At 50.9% G+C, this 23199-nt stretch overlaps 1 protein-coding gene across 1 annotated transcript in view; it reads left to right on the top strand.

Moving 5' to 3' along the window:
* Positions 1 to 19215, top strand: part of DRGX (dorsal root ganglia homeobox) — a 28666-nt gene extending 9451 nt beyond the window's left edge. The window contains exon 6 of the mRNA XM_044236609.1: positions 18950 to 19215. Within this exon, the coding sequence (XP_044092544.1) occupies positions 18950 to 19215 (266 nt within the window). The remainder of the gene's footprint in view (positions 1 to 18949) is intronic.
* The last annotated feature ends 3984 nt before the right edge of the window (positions 19216 to 23199 follow it).

Here is a 23199-nt window from a genome sequence, read left to right as displayed (position 1 = left end):
AGTCAGACACACACACACACACACACACACACACACACACACACACACAGTGGCAATCCACAACACAAATGTGGTTTCTGGAGGCTGTATGAGGGCATGAAGTAGCTTCCCTGGGGAGCCTCCAGAAGGGAGAGAAGGGCATTTTAGGCCTAGGGAACAGCACATGCAGGGTTCCAGGAGAGGGCAGGAGAACCAGGTTTGTCTGGAGATTGGCTGGTATGGGGGGGTGTCCCTGGGAGAGTGCCCAGAGATAAGGTAGAGATGCTTGGCAGGGGCCAAGGCTCTGGAAGCCGTCCTCCTGGGGTTGGATTTTCCCCCTGTAGGAGGTGGGGCCTTGAGGCCCAGAACACTTCTGAGCCGTCCAGGTAGCTGGGCAAGTGCCCTCGCTTAGACAGCTGGTATGAGTGGGTGAGGCTCACTTCTGTCCATCTCTGGGCTCAGGGCCTTCCTCATGCTTCCTTCAGCTCCAGGCCCAGGTGCTCCAGCGGCCAAGTACAGCCACGCCCCACCCCCACCAAGAGTGGCCTTGGAACACATTCACAGGACACAGTAGGCTGATTGGGAACAATAGAGGTGGAGTCCCAATTGGAAGACGCTTCTGGAAGGAGATTACCACTGGGGCTTGGGTATCATTTAAAGAACCAGTCTGGGCAGAGGAGCAATTCCGTGTCTCAATCCTCTGCTGTGGTGGGGGCCAGCTTGGTTCCTGAGAGCAACCATCTCTTTTAGAAATGTTCTTGCTTGCCCCTTTCCAGCTTCATGGGTTGTACGTGACTCCTGTGTCTCTGCCGTGGCCACCTGTGGCTGGGCTCTCTGGCCAGCCAAACTGGGCCCCGGGAGGGAGGAGGCCTGCAGTGGCTTGAGGGAGGGTGAGGGGGCAGCTGACTGAGCAGGGAGGGCATAGCGCCTGCAGCTGGGAGGCCCAGGGCAGTGGCGAGAGCGAGACGGAGCAGAGTCTTGTGTCTTCTGAGTTATGATCCAGGATGGAGGCAGGGGCTGGTGGCAGGGGCCGGTAAACGTCAATGTGTCACCCCTCTTTTCGTCTGTCCCTGATGTGTACTCCCCTCTAGCGCTTGCCTAGACTTTTCCGGCTGGACTGTGACCCCTGGGCCTGTCCTGTGTCGGCCTCATTAGAAACTGGCTTTCCTTCGATGCTGCCCTTGCTGAGGGGACCGAGAGGGTGGAGCCTGGGGTGAGCGAGGGCTCGTGGCTGTGACAGAAATCGCAGTGTGCTCACCAGACTCGGGTGTGTCCTTGCGCGTTGTGGTGGCACTAGCTCGGGCAGCCTGTGTATGCCATGGGAAGTCTTCCTGACTGCGGTTACGTGCTGGGGTGGGTGGCAAGCTCAGATGTCGGGCAGACAGCGAGTGAGGTGACTGGGTGTTGGCCCTGTCTTCACGTCACCATATACTAATGAGCTATTGCTCCCTTCTCTTGAGGTACAGAGCCCTCTTGAGATTTTTGAGAAAGACAAGGGGAAAGGACCCATTACTCCACTGTCAGAGACAGTGGGGCTGGGCACAGGTGGGGCTGGGGGAGGATTCGATCACTCAGGGGTCAGCGGCTGCTCAGGCCGGCTGATGGCGGCCAAGCGGGTGTGCGGATGCAGCATTGCCAGCGCTGCTGAAAGTTCTGGAGAAGCTGGGAAGCTGGCTTTTCATTTGAGATAGTCCCATCTTTTAAATGTGGTCTCTCAGTCTTCAGGCCACACTGGCACACAGTTGGTCAGAGCAGTCCAAGGCCTGCCATTCTGCTCTGAGAGAACAGCTGGTTTTGGTGGGGGCATCTATGCCTTCCGAAGGGGCCTAACCCCATATGGTGGCCCTTCTGGGAGCCGGGTGTTCTGAGCTGGAAGTCTCAGAGTCAGAACGCCCGGCTCCAGTCCAGGTGGGCTCAGCTTTCCCTAGGAGTGTGCTCGGGGCTCGGGACCTGCATCGTAAGTGTCTGCCCACGAGTCAGTTTCTAGATACCGTGGGGTTCAACATCTGACTGTTCTGTGGAACCTTTGTTAAGTGGTTGAGGGATGGGGCAGGGTTTTTTGTTTTTTGTTTTTTAAAGATTTTATTTATTTATTTCACAGACAGAGATTGGCAGAGAGGTAGGCAGAGAGAGAGGAGGAAGCAGGCTCCCTGCTGAGCAGAGAGCCCGATGTGGGACTCAATCCCCGGATCCTGAGATCATGACCTGAGCCGAAGGCAGAGGCTTTAACCCACTGAGCCACCCAGGCACCCCGGGATGGGACAGCTTTTTGTCTTTTGCAACCCACCTTTTCTTCCCAGGCTCCCCCAGGCTGCAGAACTTAAGTCCACGGGCCTCAGAGGAGAGCGGCCCCATTTCCTATCACCTGGCTCAGTGCAGGGACTTCTGGGCCGTGACCTTGCCTCCCTTACCTTTGTGAATCCCCACAGGTGACTGGGTAAGCGATGCTGGTGGAGCTGGTAGCCTGAGCCTGGCTTCCCAGGGAGGCGCTGGCCAACCTGGGGATGGGCCTCACGTAAGTGGGAGGACCTTCGTGTCTGTTGGTGCTCGAAATCACCTGTCTGGGCTTCTAGGCCCATCCCTCTGGTCACAAATGAGAAACTGAAGCTCAGAGGAGAAGTCAGTTGCTCAGACATGACTTATTCAGCTAGGTTTCTCCTTCAGGGTCTGGGCTGCCCTCCACAGGATCCTGAGGTGCCCTTTCCTCCAGACATCATGTAGTCATGCATTCCTCTGCATGGACCCCTGTTCTTGGTAGGGCCTTGGACCCCTACTCTCCTTTTTCCCCCACAAGAGAGGACAGCTATGAGTCTGCTGGGTGTGAGCCCTGGTGAGGGGTCTAGACTCATCCAAGACTATCAGAGACCAGGACCGTGAGCTGAACACCACCGTCTCTTCTAGCCCGGAGATCCCAGCCCACTTCTCCAGGGCCGTGGCAACGGGCAAATAATCCAGAAGAAAGAAATCAAACTCAGTCAGCTCCCAGACTCAAACCAGTGCTCCTTTCTTTTTCCCTAGGCTCTGTGGTCCTAGTGGGGTCGTATGGCCCTGGGCTGAAGACCAGGCCCCGGCCTGGGTAGGCCACGGAGGTTCTGGCCCAACCGTAGACAGCACCAGGTTGTCCCCTCCCCAGACCAGGGCCCGAGGACTTAAGCCCAAGCTGCCGTGTGCCACAGCCAACATCTGGCCAGAGCAAGACGAGCAGGCGGGGCTCCCAGTGCTCCAGGGCAGGCTCGGTTCTCCCACAGGGCCTATGGAGCACCTCAGCCACTGCTCCCAGGGCTAACAGGCTGAGAAGGCCAAGGACTCTGAGCTGGGGTCCTTGTCTTTTGGTTCCAGACATTGTTGTGACAGATGCGGAGTCCTTGCCTGGGAAATGTTAAGCACCCCTCCAGGGGTGTTTGTGGGAGAGCTTGTGGGTTGCTAAGGTACAGTCTGCTCAGTTCCTCTCAGTAGTGGCCCTTGAGGGCTCTTTGTCCTTGAACGAAGCTTTATGGCTATTCCCTTGCCTGGAAATTCTTTGACTTGGGATGTGCTCTGAGAACAGGAGTGCTCTTGGATACTGGCTGTCAGCTCCTGGAGCAGGCTGCACTAGGGGAAGGAAAAGGGCATGCAGGGACGTCCGTTGTGCAGGGAATGAGCTCCCAGGGCCCCTGCAGTGCTGGGCTCCAGGAACGCAGAGCTCTGTGGTAACACCCAGCCAGGTCCCCAGGGGGAGTGGGGAGGACAGGCTGGGCCCTGGAAGCTCTGTGGCTTTGGCCCAGAACATGCCAGTGGTTGTAGACTGCTTCTTTGTCTGTGGATTATGGGGGGAAGTGGCCCAGAAAAGAGGAGGGGGAGCTGGTCTCTCAGCCACTTTGCTGAGCTTTGGCCACAGACTGGGAAGTCAGTAGCAGAACACTCTGAAATATGGTTTTCTTGGAAAATTAGAAGGACTAGTTGTCATTCCTTGGAGACGCCTGTTGAAAGCAGGGGTCTGGATTTTGGAAGCACTAGAGAGCCAGGGAAACCAAGATGAGATTGAAAATTACCCCGGTATGTGGACAATCCACACGGCTCAGAAACAGCCACGGCACTGAACCTCGACTTGGTGCTTCTGCCTCAGGCCTGGGAGAGAGCAGAGACCTTGCAGAGCCTTGCCCTCTGCCGCAGTCATCCTGTGTTGAGGGTGGGGTGGGCTCTTCTGCCAGTCTGGTCCAGGGTTGGGGTCCTGGGGGTGCTCGTTCAGCAGGCTCAGTGTTGGGAGTGCGTGAGGTGCTGTGCGCAGAGAGGGCTATGTCTGGAGAGGTCAGCAGGGCTGCTCAGGCACTAGGAAGCCAGGGGAGTGGGAGGTGGGGGTGGTCCCCTTGAAGGGCGGGAGGTCACAGCCTCTCTGAGGTGGCAGATCAAGCAGAGTGTCCTGTCCGTAGGTGGATGAGTGGCCGACTAGCCTCCAGGTTGCCGGGCAGGGTCCCGAACAGGCAGGGGACTGTGCCCACAGGGAGCGGGGCAGCTGGCTACCTCAGGCCCGGAAACTGCCTAATGGGGACAGAAATGGGGGCAGTGCCTTGAAAACCAGGCACTTGTGGGGGTTTCCTCCTTTAATTATCCTTTAATTATCAAGCAGCTGACCAGCACAGTGGCCTCAAGCAAGGACTCTGGGGTGGCCTGCCTAGTATGAACCCTCATCCTTCTGTTCCCAGGCTGTGTAAGTCTTGAGTACAGCACTGGGGGTCTCTCTCTTGGATCTTGATCGAAACAAGACTGAAGTCAGAACTGGATGAGGGGCACAGGAGCTAGAACATCTGAGGCTCTTGGAACAGTGTGGCATGTGAGAGGGGCTCAGTAAATACTGTCGTCATGAACCAGATCCCTTCGTTCCCGTTTCCAAGTCCCTGGGTCCCACTTACCTTTAAAGGAGCCCATGACACTTCCGCATCTTCCAAAGGTCTCCCATCTCCCTGACCTTTACGGAAGTTGTTACTTATCTTTTTCTTGTACCCTCCTTCATTCCAGATTTGGCCATGATGAGGGGGTTCCTTCTTGCCCCTGGTAGGATTTCCCTGGGCAGGACACCCATTCCTTCCCTGGGGCTTCATGGGGCACTGATGCATTTTGTACTTCGGGATGGTCAGAGAGGACCCCTCGTGGCCAAGCATGCCATTCGTTCATGTGTTTCCTTATTGAGTATTCCATGGACACTCTCGAATAAAAAGGCGGCAGCACCCTCCCTACCCCATGCAGGGAGGGTTTGTATCACAGTAATGGGTGTCCAGAGAAAAAGCCTTTGCAACGCAAAGAATTTTCCTGCTCTGTCTTAATGGCCAGGCTTGTGTTCACAATTCATTAATGCAGAGGAGGTTATTAATGGCTGAGGGAGGCGCTTGGGTTTGTTCTGGGGAAGTGCTGGCCACACGAGGAGCGTGATGGGGGCAGGCGAGCCACAGTCCACGGAGGCCCCCTCTCCCTGGTGCACTTAGCCGGGCTCCCTCTAACCTGTGATTGGGAGAGCGGGTGTGCGGTGGAAGCTAATTACAGCCGCCAGCAGAGAGCTTTCATAACTCAGGCTGTGCTCACGCTTGGGGCTCACAGTCACTCTCCTGCACTGGGTGGGGAGGGCGGCATCCCACCCAACTTTTCTGAAACTGGAGGGGGCGGGTGGGAGGGTGAGGAAGCCCGAGGGCAAGGCGGGCCGTTGGTCCTTAGAGTCAGACCTGAGGGGTGGGCATAGCAGCGGAGCAAGGGAATGAAGTCTGACCTCTTCTTACCCTGCCATCCCATCCCCTCCTGGGAAGCTGAGGTGGCCCCAGCCGTCCCATGCTGGAGGGGCTGGAGGCAGACAGCCGGCTCCACCTCCCAAGTGGAGCTGCTGCGTTCAGGCCTTGCAGGCTGGGAGATTTGGGAGCTGCTACGTGCCAGGGACTTGCTCCGTGTTGGCACGAGGTGGGCACTCAAAAGGTGCTAGCAGCTGGAGTAGAAGTTCTGGTCCCGCATTGTGTGTACGAGGAACAGGGGAAGGCAAGGGGCAGGGTGTCCCCTGTGGGGGATAGGGTCTGGTCATATCCTTCCAGAGAGCAAGGCACCTTCAGTAGTCAAGAATGTGACTTCCCTGCCTCACACTGGCCTTGGCCTTGGGCTCAAGCCAAGACAAAGTGTCTGGATTCTGGGACTGCAGGGTCTTTATGGCCCAATATACATCTGTCCACCAAGGCTAAACTCTGGGCTTTTCCCTCTCCAGCATCTCCCCACTCCTCCTCCTTAATCTCTTTTTCCTTTGGGTTGTGGCAATGAAAAAAACATTAAAATTTGTTTTATTATGAAATATAATATTCATGAGAAAAATTCATAGAACATGCAGCTAGAGTTTAGTGACCTATTTCAAGCACCTATGTAAGGACCCTCCGGGACTTTGCCTGCACCCCCAGAAGCTCTCCAATCCTGGACCCATTTTCCTCCCCCCAAACGAGAGCACTATGCTGACTTTTGCCAACCACCTAAGCAGGCATCCTGAAACATTACTATTTAGGCTGGACTTTTTTGAACTTTCCATATAAATGAAATCATAGAGAACAGATTCTTCGTGTCTCCTTCTTTGGCTCCACGTAATGTTTGGGAGATTTATTCTTGTAATTAGGCTTAGTGGTAGATTCTTTATGATACGTGTATGAGGAGGCCATCTGCAGATAAAGACAGCTGGTCTCTTCCTTTCAAATCCTTACGCCTTTTATCTCTTTCTCTCGTCTGTGCCAGCCAGAACCCCTAGCACAGCACTGAATAGAAGCGGCGACAGTGGGCATCCTTGCCTTATTCCACTTCTTTTGTAACAGCTTTATTGCGATACAATTCACACACCGTCCCATTCATCCGCTGAAGTGTGCGGCTTCATGAATCTTAGTATACTCCGGGAGTGGGGCAGCCGTCACTAAGATCAACCTCTGAACATTTCCATCACCCTGCACCTGTGAGCAGTTACTTTCCCCTGCTCCCAATGTCCCCAGCCTCGGGACACCATGGATCTCGCTGTCTCTGTTGGCCGTGAACATTTTTGCAATTGCTACTGTGGACTTTTTGTAGGAATGGAATCATACCATATGTGGTCTTCGTGATCGACCCTGGCCTATTCTTGATCTCAGGGTTTCACAGTCACGTTTGTTGTCTTTTCGTTTTGAGTTTATCTTTGTGTTGTTTTGGTTTAGATACCTTTTATCAAGTAAGGATAGTTTCTTCTCTCCTCGGTTTCCTGAGAGTTGTATTTTAATTATTATTTAAAAAATCATGAATGTGAATGAACGTTGAATTTCATTGAATCCTTTTTCTGCTGCTGTTGAGGGGATCACGTGATTTTTTTCTTTCTCAAATGTATTAAGACAGTAAGTTACACTGATTGATTTTTTTAGCGTTACTCCAACTGTGCCTTCCTGGAATAAGCCCACATTAGATGTGACATGTCGTCCTTCTTAGATAGAGCTGGATTCCGTTTGCTGGTTCTTTGCTCAGGGGTTTTGTATCTATGATCTTGGGGAGATTGGCTTGGGATCTTCTTAGAATTTCTATTCCAGATGTCAGTGTTGTTTTTCTTTGCCCCCAAACCAAGTATAATGAAAGCAGTAGTAGGGCCGCCTGGTTATTTTACTCTCTGTCCTGATTCCAAGGACTGGCGGGACTCAGCCAGGTGGTTTTGCTCCTGCTTTGGTCGGTGCTCTCGCATGAGTCTGTGCTCACAGGACTGCTGCGGCTGGCACCTGCAACATGGGGTCACCCTTCCCTGTCTGGGGCCTTGGTGGGGATGCTGGGAGGCTGGGTGCTCTTTTTCTCTCTCCACCTGGTGAGCTTGGAGTGGGGTTGAATGGTGGTTGATTCCCAAGCATGGAAAAGCAGAAAATGCCAGACCTTGTTGAGGCTTACATCCACAACAGGCACAGTGTTGTTTCTGATGCATTCTATTGATTTAAACTGGTCACAGGGCCAATCCAGGCTTGAGTGGAGGGGCTTGCACACAGGTGTGAATGCTAGCAGGTCACTTCCTTGAAGGTCCTCTTTGGAGACCGAGTGACACAGAGATCAAGAATACTCTGGTATCGTGATTTGAATCGGGGTGTTTGTTTTTGAGCCTACCTTGCTTCCAATCCCGACTATAAGCACTTTAAGGGTGATGGTCCTATCTGACTCACTTCTAAGTCCTTCCAAGCCACTCACCCTGGCCCCAAATATAGAGTCTGGTGCAGAGTAAATGGTAGAGAGGTTTGGCTAAAGAAGGAAAGCAGGTGAGGCTGCTCTAGGTGTGGGAGACTGACCTCACCAGCCTGCAGTGCTGGCCATCTGTTGGACGCCAGAAAAAACTGGGCCCTCCTGTTCTTCATTCAGCACCCACTGAGTACCCCTCTTTGTCAGACTCTAAAGCAGAGGCCAAACCTCTGGTGATTAATTCGACACGTCCTGACTTCAAGGGAGTGACAGGCCAAGTGTGGGCTTGGAGAGACAGTCAACAAAGAATTTCATCTCATGTGACAGTCATATGCTCTCATAGAGACCAATAAGGGCTGGGAAGGTATGGGGGAAGCCATGATGGGAGAGGACATTTTTCCCTGTAGGAATGAGGAAGCCTTTCCAGAAGCAATGTTTCAGTTGGGCTTGAAGGAAGCATAGGAGTTGCTTAGTGGGTGAAAGAACCCCAGGCAAGGGAACAGCATGAGCAAAGGCACTGAGGTAAGTAGGCCTAGTGTGTTGAGGAAAGGGCAAAGCATGAGGTTGGATGGGGCCACATTCCCAGGAGAGGATGGCATGGCCTCAAGGTGAGCCCAAGTTCTGGAGTCAGACTGGCCATGGTGCAGAACTTCTCAGAATTGTTCCTCAATGGGAGAGCTTCTCAGCCTCCAAGGCATAGTTAATGAGTTCTAAGGTGTGTGCAGCTCCAAGAAAGCAGCACAGCCTTCCAGGGCCCTTGGCTTGTTTTTAAGGACATAGGTATTTGGGGGGAGTAGAGAACCCAAGGGGCAGAAGGTAGCCACTTCTTATGGGGAAAGTGGTTGGTTCAGCCCCAGCCCTCTCCGTGCCTAGTTTATGTCAGGAAGACAGGGGTAGAGAACCGCAGCACTAAGATTTGTAAGGAATCTTCTTAAAGAGTATGTTACCTTTCCTGGGTATAGTGGGGAAACTGAGGCCCAGAGAGGGGAAAGGACTGTCCAAGGTCACATAATATATCTGTCAGAAGTAGGACAAGTCAGGGACCCAGGTGTCCCATCGTCCAGCTCCCCACACCCTGTATCGATTCTGTTCCTTTTACAGGCACCTGCTGTCATTCTCTGGCTTTAAAAGCTGCAACTCACTTTCCAGAAGCCATTTCCTATGGGTGCTGATGGGTTTGCCCTTCCTGCTAATCAATGGGGCCCTGGAGTGCAGGGAGCTGAGCAGAAGGTTTCTGGCTTGTGCCCAGAGGCAGCGGGAGAAGCAGCCTGCCCGTGTCGAGTTCTGGCTGCCACTCGGAGGAGGGAGGGCTAATTGGCATTGGGCTGCCCAGAATGCGTGTCCCTCTGCTCCTTGGGCTGTTCCAGGCTTCTCGGATCTCGGTGTTGTCATTTTTTGTTTGCCCCTTCAAAGACGTCCAAATGGAAAGGGGGCCCTGGTGCTGGGTCCTGAGACCGTCCCAGCGCAAGGAATGTTTGGCTGCTGTGCCTCCCATCAAGGAGCATTTGCTGAACAGATGAGCAGATGTCAGGAGAGTGGGTGTACAAGTGCTAGGTGGAGTTCAGGCAGGGGTGGGACTGGGCGTCAGTTCTAGCAGAATAACCTGCAAAATTAACCTGGGGATTTTGACATGAATCAGATTGAGCAGCTTTGCCATGAACAATGTTTCTCTCCACAAGGTACTAAGGAAGTTTAGAATCTATGGGATGGTAACTCTGAGGACCTATGATATGCCAGCTTAGTCAGGAAGGAGAGACTTCTCCTCTTTTTCTGCCTTTTCCAAGTATTCAGTCTTTATTTTGTACCCAAATGGTACATTTCAGTTCTGGCCTCAGGAGTATAGGGGTGAGTGTGGGGGAAGGGCGCTTATAGCAAGTTTGGGAGGTGAGCTGGGTACAAAACTCAACATAATAGTAATAATAAAAATAATAAAATAAACACAACTCATGGTGAAAGGCAATACAAACCATAAAATGGAGATGGGACAAAGCACGTCAGGCCTTTTGAGGTAGAAGATATGGGGGTATGAATTTGACCTTGTGCACTTAATTATCGGGGAGCATGCATAGCTATAGCATCTAAAAATCTGTGTTTAAATGTGGTAGGCATCTACCAACACTGCACTCATGCCCAGGGGCTGTTATTACAAATCACAAAATATATTTACCATCTATCTATCTATCTATCTATCTATCAAAAGACATCAACAATGGTATTGTGTTAAAGGAGTCATAAATCCACACACTCAGTTCCTTGTTCAATTCTGTTACTCTTAACCTGAACTTTCAGCAAGAAATCAGTGTGCGAGAGCTTTACTTGTAACCAACATTGTAGTTCTCGTGCCTTTATGAGGAAAATGTGCTATCGACAGAGACGAGACAGAACTAACTTAATTTTTCCTGTCAGTCTCTATAGTAGATCAATTAAACTGCCAAGGAGATCAAATATTTCAGACTGTATTTATTACATTAAGTATTTATGTTCAGGCCAAGCCTTTAAAGCATGATGTCATGTAGGAATGTAGGCCGATTAGATCAATTCAGCAGAATTTGCTGTAACTTAATGGAAATCTAATTGTGTGTTTTAATTTAGTGTCCAGGAGTAGTGTGTTCTCCAAACAAAATCATTTTCAGGCTGTGTTTTAGGGTCAGATGCTCTCACACAGACGCTGGCCATGGCACATGTTGGTAGGGCCAGAGGGGAGAGGTTGTGGTCTTTTGGGGGTTCGTCTGTTGGCGGGTTGGTTGTACCCCATGCTTGGGGTACTTAGGGACTTGCTAACCTTGGACCATACAGAACAGGAGACTGACTAAGTGTTCCTGGTGGGTTTTCCAAGGCACTTCGTCCACCCCAGTTTCACTGGTCAGTGTAGACTCAGGCCATTAATAGTTATGGAACTGCACATGGGTGCCGAGGCCATGGCCCTTTCCTTGAGAATTTCAGTCAGACTCCGTTCTAAAGGAGAGCATCCATTCTCATCATCTGAATGGAAGAAGGCTGGAAATCACAAGGCACAGAAGGACACACCATTTTCATGACCTTCATACCTGGCCAGGCTAGAAAGAGTGGAAAATACGATAAAACACAAAGAAACATATAAAATCACTCATACCCTTAGTACCCAGAATCAACTGCTATGAATATTTGGTATTGGTACATTTGTTGTCTTCCCATCTATAAATATATATCTCTAATGAATTCATATATTTTATAACTTATTTAGAAATTAAAAATTTTAAACCAAAAAGTTTAAACTTATCAGTATTTTCTGCTTATAAATTTTCACATGTATGATCCTACATGGATACGACATATGGTTTGTACATGGATATGTACACATATACACACAATGTGTATATATGTATGTATTATATACACATGGATATGTACAATAACACATACATATGTATACCAAAATGGAATCCTATTGACTTAGTTGTTTCTTAACCTACTTTTTAAACTTAATATTTCATTATTATATGTCATTACGATTAATTTTTTCATGGTGCTAAGTATCTTCCTATAATATAATTTTGTCATAGCTTTAGCATGTTCTCTGTGGGTGACTCCAACTTACTCAACTCCCTATTGTTGGGCTATGAGGTTGGTCACAGTTACCATCACCGTATGCCACACTGGACTGACTTACATTGTAGCTAATTTAATTTTTAGCCTATTCATGATTATACCTTTTTGAAAGATTTAAAAAAAAGGGGGGGTACCTAGAGCCCCAACTCTGGAAATCCAGTAGCTAAAAAAAGGACACTTTTAAAGTTCGTTTTCCTCCTCAGGATTCTGTTGGCAGAATAAATTATTTTGGTTTTTGGTCTGATGGGAAAGGCTCTGCTGAGGACACAGGACATCCGAGGACACAGTGCGGTGGTCGGTTGGGCCTCTTTCAGGCCTGGGAGCAGAGCTGGTAGGATGGTCCCCCCACACTCCCCAGCTGTGGCAGAGCTCACGGCTCATCCTGGGTGTCCCTGGGGAACGCGCACAAGGTCAGTTCCTCAGCGGGTGACTAAAACAGATCGGTAATTGGAATAAGTTGTGAATTGTGACTTAGAATTACCCTTCAGTTTGAATGAGGTGAGGGAAATAGTGATTGTTAGAGGCCTTAGTACTAGGTGTGCTGTGGAATGTCTCCCAAAGGTGGGTGTATCACCTCCCCTCACAGATGAGGAACCTGAAGAGTGGATGGATGGCGAGAAACCCCATGACAGGTGAACAGTGGGGCTGGGGGCCAAACTTCAAATCCCCCTTTCTTCTGCCTCAGATACAGGCTGCATCCGGCTTTCAGGTCCCAGAGAAGGCCTGTTGTGGTTCTCGTTTTATGGAAACTTGTTAATGGATGACTCGATTTTGGGGTAAATATTTTCTTGAGGGTCTTGGTTACCTCCCTGACATAATAAAGGGGGGCGCCTGGTCCTTCTTGTGGTTGGCTCAGTGTCTCCCCATCACTCACAGTCACAGGAAGCTGTCAAAACATTTTCAGATGTCATGTCTCTGTGGCGGTTCTTGCTGTGTGGGTCAGAGCTGTCAGACTATCCTGAGATGTCCCCCTTGGCTTGCTTGCCCCGGTACTAGCTGGCTCCAGGTTACTGTGCATTTTGAGTTTTTTGGCTGTCATAAGTTTGTGAGCCTTTTCTCAATATTACCAGTGTGTCTGCCATTAGCAGGCACATTTCTCTTTAGTTTGTGGTAGTCTTTTAAACCAAACCATTTATGTCAGAAGTGCACTTGAAGGGATCGTTAAATACTCTAGTGAGGGCCTTGAGTATGGCTTTTCAGGGACAAAGTGCATGCGCTTTGGGGTCTGGGTTTTTACTTGGTAACTGTTGGTTCATCTGCCATCCTGCCGTCCTGAGCATGCCAGAGGACGAATCTCCATTTTGTTACTTCTGGTTTTCAGTCAGGGTCCGGGTCGCTGAAGTTATTTGGGCACGAGGCATTTGGGAAAATCTGGTGATGCCATTGGTACTGTGGAATCATGAAGAAATCAAGAGTTAGTTTTATGAGAATCCTATTTGTGGAAATCATTTTTTTTCTTTGTTAAAAAATGGGTGATAGGAGCTAAGGGAGATGCTGGTGGTTGGACAATTTAAGTTCTATCACCATGAACTGAAATTCTGAAAACATGTTAAAGTTGGAAGGACTCAACTTTATAATTCACCTTCCATTCTAAAACCACTTTTTTTTTGTTGAAAGGGATTTAAAGCCTTTTCTTGTCCAATAGCCCATATTGTGCATGAAGATTCTCTAACATCCTGTCGGGGGCTTCAGGGTCTGATGACCAGGAACTTAGTGAGCCCTCTGCATATGTACAGCATGTGATGGTAAAGAAAGAAAAACTTCATTTTTCTCATACTTTTGGCCATTTCTTCTCTTTCACCCCCGTCACTAAGAGAGAGATAGTCAGAGACAGTTACTTCATGTCCATTGTGCCCTGAGGTCAGCTCAGCTAAGTAGCCCCATTTCTTCCATTTTTTACTTCTCCCGCCTCTCTTTTTTCCTTCCCTTCCCCCCTCCCCTCCCTCTAGTCTGATGGTCTGACCATGACAGAGAAGAGAAAGAATTTATCCTCCTTTTCCCCACAGTTTCTGCCTCTGTGAAGGCAACCCATAACCATATGGTGTCACATTGAGCTTGCCGAGAAGTCATGTTGACCACATGCTCCACTGAGCCCCACCCCCTCGTACAGTTGGACCCTTGGGCACAGATCATAGACTTTACACCTTTCCCTGATAAAACCTGGCACATTAGATTTGTCTCTTTGTTTGATTTTGATCTTGTTCTGTTGTACAGATTGCCTCTCTGTCTTGCCCATATCTACATTCTGGACTGGCACATCTTCCAAGTTGTCTTCCAAGTTTTCTTCCAAGTAAGGATAGGGCAAAGAGAGTGAATTCCAATGGTTCCTCTGCCTCTGTTGGCATTCCTCAATGTGGCTGTTTGGATGGGTAGGAGTTTACTTATAAACATCGACCCCTTTCAAAGGACACTTTCACTATAGTTCAGACTTGGGGTGTAGATGAGGAAGGAGGAAGACATCTGCCAAAGAATTTTGTTGGCCTAAATGCCTGTCTCAGGGTCTGCCACCCTGCTGTGGAAATGCCCACCCCACAGGCATGAACTGGAGTCTGGGGCAGAAACCCAGCTTAAGGAGGTTGTATAATCCATGAATTGCTTCCTTAGCCAGAGACACGTCTGGCGAGGTGGATTGAGGGCATTAGCCCATGGATGTGAGGTGATATGTGGCTGGTGTGGGAGTGCTTGGCCCGAGGGACTTTGGAGGTCCTCATTTACTGGAGGAGCCATAAAGAAGTTCGAGAGCCATGGGCAGTCCTCGTGATCCTGATGACATTGACCTGAACTCTCTTGTGGCTCTTATAGTTTTATTTATAACAATGTATTTTACTTTATTTTATCTTTAATTGTGATAAAATATGTGGAAGATAAAATTTATCATCTTAATTCTTTCTAAGTGATAATTCAAAAGTATTCAATACATTCCTTTTGTTGGGCAACGATCACGGCCGTCCATCTCCAGAACTTTTTCATCTTCCAAAATTGGAACTCTGCCCACTGAACAAGAACTTCTTATTTTCTCCTTTCCTCAACCTCTGACAACCACCATTCTGTTTTCCATCTATATGAATACACCTACTCTGGGCATCTCATGGAAAGAGACTCATGCGGGATTTCTCTTCTTGTGGCCGGCTTATTCACTTAACATAACGTCCTTGAGGTCCATCTATGTTACAGATGTGTCAGAGTTTCCTTCCTTTTTAAGACTCAACATTTCTCCTTTGTATGCATAGCCCTGAGAGATAACCACAGAGCGTCCCAGAGTCATTGGGTTGCTGGTCCTCAGTTTCCCCATCCATCTGGTGTGGGGGGTGAACTAGATGATGGGCACAGATTCTGCCCCTTCCCATAGCCTTCGTTCTATGAGTTAATGTATTTCTCTTATGGCTGAGGCTGGATTTCGAGGACCAAGAGTATAGTTATCGGTGGCTTTCTTGGGAGCCCACTGTGTGACCTTGTAGGCTGTGGATCCCAGGGAGAGAGGCTCTGTTTTGTCCCGGTGGCCCTTCTTCGTTCCGTAGGTGGCATGTTCCTCACCGAGTCACAGACTGTTAAACTCCCTGCTTGATGCTTACATTGGAGCAAAGCCTCGCTGGAGGCAAGAAGCAGCCTGACCCTCTTGGGCTGCTCTGATGCGGGGCAGGCTGCCTGGGGCAGATCCTGAGGACTGTGGTCCCTCTCAGGTTGCTGACGGTCCACAGCTCCAGGCAAGGTCCCCTCAGACTTTCAGTACAGACCCGGCTCAGGCTCCCCAGCCTCCTCCTGGGCCCTCCTCAAATATGCCTCTTCCTAACATTCATTTACAATTAAAAGTAGTGTTTCTGATTTTTAAAGAACTTCACTTTTCTTGTAGAAAAATGAGAAGGATTCTAAACAGACACAGAGAGGAAAATGCCCAGTATTCCCATCGTTCTTTGTGTATGGTCCCCTCACACATGAGCTCCCTTTGGGAAGGAGACCTGAGGGGACCCCAGTCCCTGCAGGGGTCCTGGGGCTCATGGCACAAACACTGTCCCCCAAAAGGCTGCCCCTCCCCTGCTGAGCCGTCACTGGTGTTATCAGTGCGTGGCTGTGCTGAGTGAGGGCTGTTGGGAAAATGGACTTGGGACTTGACCCAGTGTGACTTTCTGTTTGTTTCCTGCTGCTGGAAATAATGCGAGGCTAGAAGCCCACCAGGGGTGTGGGGGCTGTGACCTGGAACCTGGGATCTTTGTAAAGTTGGCCTTTGTGATTTGTCCTATGCTCGTCCTAGGGTCTGCTACTGGCTGTATTGACTCCCAGTCAGAACGGAGGTAGGAGGCTGCAGCTCTGTTTCCACCTCCTGTTATTGTGCCAGAGAGATGAAACACCTCTCAGTAAACTGTACAAACTCAGGCCTGAAGTCTCAGTGTCCTTACCTGGAGAGTGGGGATGAGTAACGCACACCCCTCAGGGTGGCCGGGATGGAGACAGGGGGCCACCGTGGGGGCTGGTAAAGGTGAGTGTCCTTCTATCTCTGAGCAGGCTTGGAAAAGAAGAGAGAGATGCCCCAGTGTGTTTGAGGGGAGAGGAAAGGGTCTGGCCCTGGCATGGGGAAGCCTGTCCCCATGAAAGGAGGTGGGACCTTCCCCGTGGATGCCTCATGAGAACTGATCCTACAAACGGGCGCTAGGGCTGAAGGCCCTCCCCGACTTTTCTTTCCCTGGCCTGTTTCAGGTACTACGCCAGGTGTTGGGGACAGAGTGCTGAATGAGACAGGAAGATACTTAACCTGTTGGGCGTCTGCAGTGTCTTGAGGGGGGAGAGACAGACAACAAACAAGTCAAGAAACCATCAACAATCCCCCTACCATTTGTGGCCAATGCTGTGGGATTTGAGCAGACGGGAACATGACCGGGAGCTGTAAAGAGAGAGAGAGGTGTGAGGAGACTATTCCAAGGCACAGGGCGGGGCTCTTCACTCACAGGCTGAGCCCAGGGAAGCGTCCGAGCGGGAGCGGAATGAGCGCTCTTCTCAGACAGAGGGATGCAGTGGTTGAGGAGGAGGCCCCCTGCCTGGTGAGGTCCCACTTGGCCACTTACTATTCACCCTCAGTCTCCTCATCTGAAAAAGGGGAGAACTCTGGGTAATACAGCTTTCTGTGGGTTCTGCTGTGATGCTCAGGGAGCTTGTGAAGGAAGTCCTTGCCAGCGCATGGGAAGGAGGAGAACACAATGCCGACCCAGTCATGCAAGGGCTTGGAGGCCAGTGGGAGGAATTCAGATTCATTTGACAAATAGGAATTTTGGTTCCCCGGTACAACTGATCTCTGGGTCTGCTTCTTCCAAAGCCGGTGAGCACTTTCAGAAAGAGGTGAGGGACAGGATTTGTGGTGCCCTCCCTTGTCAGAAGGTTGCCCGCCCACGTGCAGCCAGTGGGCATGGTGGACCCAGGTCTCAGGCCTTAGGGATAGGCACTAACCCCCAACTGCCCTTGGCAGGGTCATGGTGGTCCATCTCTGGCTCCCCTGGGGGACTCTGGCTTTGGAGCTGGCCTGGGGTGACTGGGTGGGGAGGGGCATGGAGCTGTGGGCATGGGCCTGTCAGGCAGGGATCACACAAGGCGGCCCACCACTTGTCCTGTGTTGGGAGCTCAGAAAATCTCTCAAAGTATGTCATGCTGCCAACTGAGTCTACCCATCAGGTCTGGGGGCAAAGTCTGTGTGACTCCTGCCCCCATACCTGCCTGGAGTCGGCAGGTGGAACACATGGGTGTCCCTCAAGGAACAGGGGTGGTGCCAGCCCTGCTGAGCTCTGCTCACGTCTCCCCTCAGAACTCAGATGGGGCAGCAGGACCACGAGGTTCCAGACTCTCCCCATCCTCCTCTTCCACAGGCATGCCCCCTCCCCCCACACAACATTCTCTGCTTGCCCCCATCTTAGGAATGGCCCCTCTGTTCATTTGCATGTGGAGTTGAGCTAAGCCACTCTCCCCGAGGACTGCTTTACCCCCCAGGCTTCCCACCCTGTCCCTGATGCAGAGAAGCCCGCAGCACTCTCTACTCTGACCTGCTGAGGTTTCCTTGCCCTGAATCCTGAAGTCTGGTCTTGATGACCTTGACCTTGCCTGCTTCTGCCCTCAACTGTGGTCTCTGGCTTCGGTCAGTCTAAACACCCTGTTATTCCCTGAACTGGTGACTTCTAGTTCTACATCCGTGCCTTTGCACTGCTCTTCTCCTTGGCTGCGGGCTCTTTCCCGTGGCTGTCACCCTGATGAATTGCCCTCAGGTCTCTGCCAAGCACCATGCACCAAGCTATGTTTTCCATAGCATGTGTCACCACCTGCCTTTGTATCAGGGACTCAGGGTTCCGGTGTGACTCTCCACTAGACCTGCACTCCGTGAGGTTGAGTCCTGCTGCGTTGTTCTTGGTGGTGGTCACTAGGGTCTAGAAGAGCGCTGGGTGCTCACGGAGTCGTTGAATAGATGCATGGCTGAGGATGACCCATCAAGAGGGAGGACCCTCAAACTGAGCCTGGCAGAGGGGTGAGCTCAGTATGTGTCTGGGCTGGTTTATACCCTCTGGCCAGCAGGTTGGGGGCCACGCCATTGCTCCCAAGCCCCCCGTTCCATGCATCGGACCTATGCTAAGCGCTTTCCAAACTGATTCCTTTAGAGGTTCTTAAAACTCAGTTCACAGTGCCCTGAGGGTCTCTGTTAATTTTTCATGACTCTCTTGGGCCCTTGGAAATACCTAACAGTTTTGTTCATTAAATGATTAGGTCTAAGCAGCTCAGTGAGTATTAATGTCCTGGCTACTTAGGAGCCGCTTGAAAAATGGTGGGGCTCCCTTTTGTCTTCAAAGGTTGAAAACATCCCTACAGTGCCCCCGTGAGTTCTCATGGGTGCTTCGGCACCTAGTTTGGGGAATGTGGGATTTCTTCACTGGCTCCTCATAATGATCCTGGGAGGTAGGTATCTTCCCATTTTGCAGAAGGTGAAGCCAAGACATTGGCCTAAGGCCGCCCAGTTGGTCTGCGAGGAAGCAGGACTGGTCAGGTCTCCCCAGCGCTCTGATGATTCCTTGGGTTATCAACCAGATTTCTTGCACTGGGCCCATCTCTGGGGTCCTGAGCCCCTGTCATGTCACCTCTCCCTTTAGGATCCTGAACCAAAACAGAATCGGTTGGCCCCCTCGCCCCCGATCATGTCCCGGGAGACGGAATGTAGGCACTGATGCCAGCCTGTTGTTTTTCCTCCTTTCAGGGGGCCCGCTGTGCTCTTGCTGTGTCCCAGACCCTATGGGGCTGTCGTTCCTTCCCACCTACGGCTGCCAGAGCAACCGCACGGCCAGCGTGGCCGCCTTGCGCATGAAGGCCCGCGAGCACTCTGAGGCCGTCCTGCAGTCAGCCAATCTCCTGCCCTCCGCCAGCAGCAGCCCCAGCCCCGCGGCCAAGCCGGCGCCCCCGGATGGCAGCCAAGACAAGAACCCTCCCTCCAAGGAACACAGTGAGGGGGACAAGAGTGTATGAGGGTCCCGAGTGTCCAGGCCCGAGGCGCCCTCCCCCCACCCCCTGCTTCTTCCAGCCTCAGCCCCTGTGGAAAACTCTCCAAAAAGCAAAGGAAGTTGCGGCCCAGGGCCTCCTCACGGACTCAGGAAGGGACGTGAGACCCACAGCTCCCTTGGCATCTGCAGAGTGTCTCTGGAGTCCTACTGGCGGGGCTGTGTTGTCCTGGCTTCCGGTGACAAGTCCAGATGGAACTCGTGGGCACCGGAGATCACTCTGTGGTGAGACCCCTGGGGTTTCCATCTGGGCCCAGAAGTGTTGGAAGGAAGTAGAGTTGCTCACCCCCTCACTTTCCTGTCCCTTTCCTGGGCTGCCTTTGAAGGTCTTAACCAACCCAAAGAACTGTGGCGTGGGTCATCCTTGAGAGATGCCCCAGGCTGAGTCTTGTGCTCTAAAGTGGGACTGTGCCCCTTCCATGAAGAACCAGGAGATTGGTGTGATCCCAATGAACTCTTATGGCCCTCCACCGAGATTAGCAGCAATGCTCCCCCTTTCTCTTGTTGAAGGATATTAGTTGTAGGCTGAGTTAGTTTATAGAGGGTGAGAAGACATAGGGTACAGAGGGGTAGGCACAGCCTGTCCTGAGGGGCGCCCAACTGGGCACTTCCAGCCAGGGAGGCTGGGCCAATCAGACAGGCCACGAGCTCTGTGAACTGGGGCCACCATCGTGACAAGCAGGCACCGAGCCAGTGTGGGCTCCCACAATGAAGTCCCCCTGCTGGCCCCACCTCTCTGGACCAGACCTCTAGGTTGGTGGACAGTTAACCAGTGGAAAGCAGTCCTCTGATCTAGAGAACGCCAAGGGTCCTTGGAGCAGGAGAAAGCTCCCATCAACATCTCTGACATCTGTACACATCTGGATGAACGACCTTTCCTCAGGTCCCTGGCACATGGAGGGGCTTCCCCAGTGGTGTTATTTATTGATTTATTTTTTTTTACAGAAGGAAAAAAAAAAAGGTAGGAAACAAGAGGAGAATGGTGTATGTGGAGAAATGGAGCACGGGGAACAGGGCTTCCTTGTGGTGCGAAGAGAATTCATTCCAAAGGGCCACATTTCGTAGAGATTTCAGTTTCGGTCTCCTGGGTGTGTTTTCTCTCATGTGGATAGTAAACTCGAAGAGATCCAAGGGAAAATGTGCAATAGCGTGAGCTCTGTCACTCCCTGTCAGGGGGTTTGGTACCTGAAAGGTTGCGGTCTTGAATGGCTTACTGATGGCGTTTCCATGCAAACTGTTATTGGTTTTATGACAATTATTTTCCTCTCAGTTATTATAATCAACATGTTCCACCTTCGGACCGCCCTGCTCCCCTTGTCACCCCCCCACCTAGAAGCCCCCCACTGGTACTCCCTGAGTGTAGTGTGCCTCGTTTCTGATGACCGCAAAGCATTTGATAAAATACACTGTCTCTTTAAAAAGAAAAAAAAAAAAAGTCAGATCTTTCTTCCTGCTGTATTTTGCTTGTTGAGTACCAAGATGAAACGATTTGCCAAAAAGCGGCAGAGTTGCTTCCGTTTCCCTGTAATTACGAATGTTGGGTTGAATGCTGTAAGCTCAAGCCCTTATGTACACTAACTCTTCAATCTAATTGTTTGATTAAACTCGTATTTCCTCCAGAAAGGTACATAAATAAGTGAACTGTTGAGCAAATTAAGAATACTTAACAGCATTGCATCTGAGAAGTAGTTACGCTGATTAAATTTTGTGTCCTTGAGGACTTTCAGGAAATTACTTTTGATCGTCAATAACACAATTAAGTAAACTACACACACATTAGCATGAATAATTGATAAGAAATTATGTATTACCACGAAGCACTGATTTAATAATTCATGAGGCGACACTCTAGTGACTGTGCAAAACTGGATAACATCGAAAAGTCTGCCTGATGTTACTGAAAGAAAGGAGAGAAATCAGCACCAGACCTCTGCAGACACACCGAGTACTTAGTTTTGTTGTACAAAGGCAAAAAGTAACCATGCATGATGTAGTTTCTGTTTGTTGAAATACCCGAATAAATCTAGAAGAGTTAAAAAGAAAGTCAGAAAGAGCCCAGGGTCTCTCTCTTTGTTCCTCCTGGCCCTCGGACTGCAGGCCGGAGTCAGAAAGTGTCTCTGCTTTGGCCTGCACGCAACTGGAGATCTTTCCGAAGCTTCCAGGCGGAGGGCTCTGTGGCCTTGGCTCAGGAACATTTGAGCAGATGCCAGGACAAGACCTGGGCTCTGTGTAGGCCGGAGCCTCCCCCTGAGGGCCAGTGCCTGGGGGACTCTGTCCTTCTATCCTGGGGCAGACGGACCGATGGATGAACACGGCCTCGCTGGATCCCCTTCCAGATTGTCCTGGGTGACGTCTCCTTTCTGGCAGTGAGAACGGCCGTCGATGGAGCCCCTGCAGGTCGTCCCATCTGCGGAAGTTCATAACGTGACTACAATAAGGCCGTTGGGCTTCAGGCTGGGAAGGAGGCATGGGTCCCTGGGATTGATTGATTGATTGATTATTATAATTCATTTATTAGTTGCAGCCCTTTGAAGAGCTTTCCTTAATGCACTTCGGGTTATGGGAAAGGAATTGAAGTCACGACAGGGTCAGCAGCCCTCCTCGTTGGGAATGATGAACTGCTGGGGTGCGGATCAGCCATGGGAGTGGCAGGGAGCTGGAGGTGGGCAGCCCTGGGATAGGACAGGATGCTCAGAGGCTCCCTTCTCTGTCCTCCCGTTGCGCTTTATTTAGGAATACCCAGCGCTTGGCCTCTCGATTGCATTGATCTTCCTTATTAATAAATAATCCCCATTTATTAAATTCTGCCACCATCTTATTGCCTGGGAACTTTTCAGAGGTTCATTCATTTAATCCCAGTGACCAATCCACAAGGCAAGTAGCACTATCCCCATTTCACAGACAGGCACGGCAAGGTTGGACAAGATTTCCAAAGTTACATGTGTGGTGGCCTCCAATGAAAAAAGAGAGAGCTTGGCTTCCTTCTCTGTCACACAGGGAGAGCTAAATCAATGAGTTAAAGAGATTAACTGGGCTCAGTCTTGAAGCCCCAAGACGGGGTAACTAGGGCCAGTTTGTGCAGGTTTGACAGGGAGAGTTGAGGTCACTCAGTTTTGCCTTTGCTTGCTGTCTGTGGGCTTTATCCTAGGCTAGCCTGTGGAGGGGAGAACAAGCCACCCAGCATCTCCCTCTCCTGGGTCCATCCTGGCAGGGGCAGATGTTAGCCTGGCCCCATTTTATCTGCCCCTGTGCTAGCATGCTTGGCCTTTGCCTCTGTACCATCCTGTCCAAAGGCAGGCCCAGCAGGGATTCCCAGTGTTGATGGTGCCCGGAACTTCGGGACCCCTCAAATGGCTTTTCCAGCAAGAAGGGCATCAAGAAGGGACCAACCATTCCCCATCACAGAAACTCTCTCTTAATTTTCTGGCCTCACCAGGAAAAGAGAAACTTTTATGACTTCAGAACCTAACTCGAGTGCCCTAGAGAGCTCCTACTTGTTCAAAATCCCAGCTCTCATTGGCTGTGTTATCTGGGCAAGTCATTTAACCCCTCAGTGCTTTGGTTCTCCCTTACGGAAAATGAGGATGATAATGGAACCAGGCTCATAGCATTCTTTGACAATGACATGAGTTAATTGCTCAGTGGTCACGGGCACGGAGGAAGTGCAGTATGAATGCTAGCTCCTGTCCCATCAAGCCCGACGCATCTCAAGGGCTAGAAGGCCTTTGGCAGGTAGGACGCTCATGTTCTCAAGAAGGAAACGGCCAGTTGGCTCTTACCTGAGGACACGCCTTCCCCTGGAGGTCTTACTCTCCCACATCCCACAGAATTCACTAAGGAGGTGGGTGTGTATCTTGCCGGCTGGGTCTTGGGTCCTGAGAACTTGGACGGGAACCCGTGGTGCCTGGAGGCCGATGTAGGCAGCCCATTGTGGTGGGGGGTGGGAGTGGGG

This window comes from Neovison vison, chromosome 2 (genome assembly GCF_020171115.1).
Source record: "Neovison vison isolate M4711 chromosome 2, ASM_NN_V1, whole genome shotgun sequence".
Lineage (NCBI taxonomy): Eukaryota > Metazoa > Chordata > Mammalia > Carnivora > Mustelidae > Neogale > Neogale vison.
This window is presented reverse-complemented; position numbering and strand designations above follow the sequence as displayed.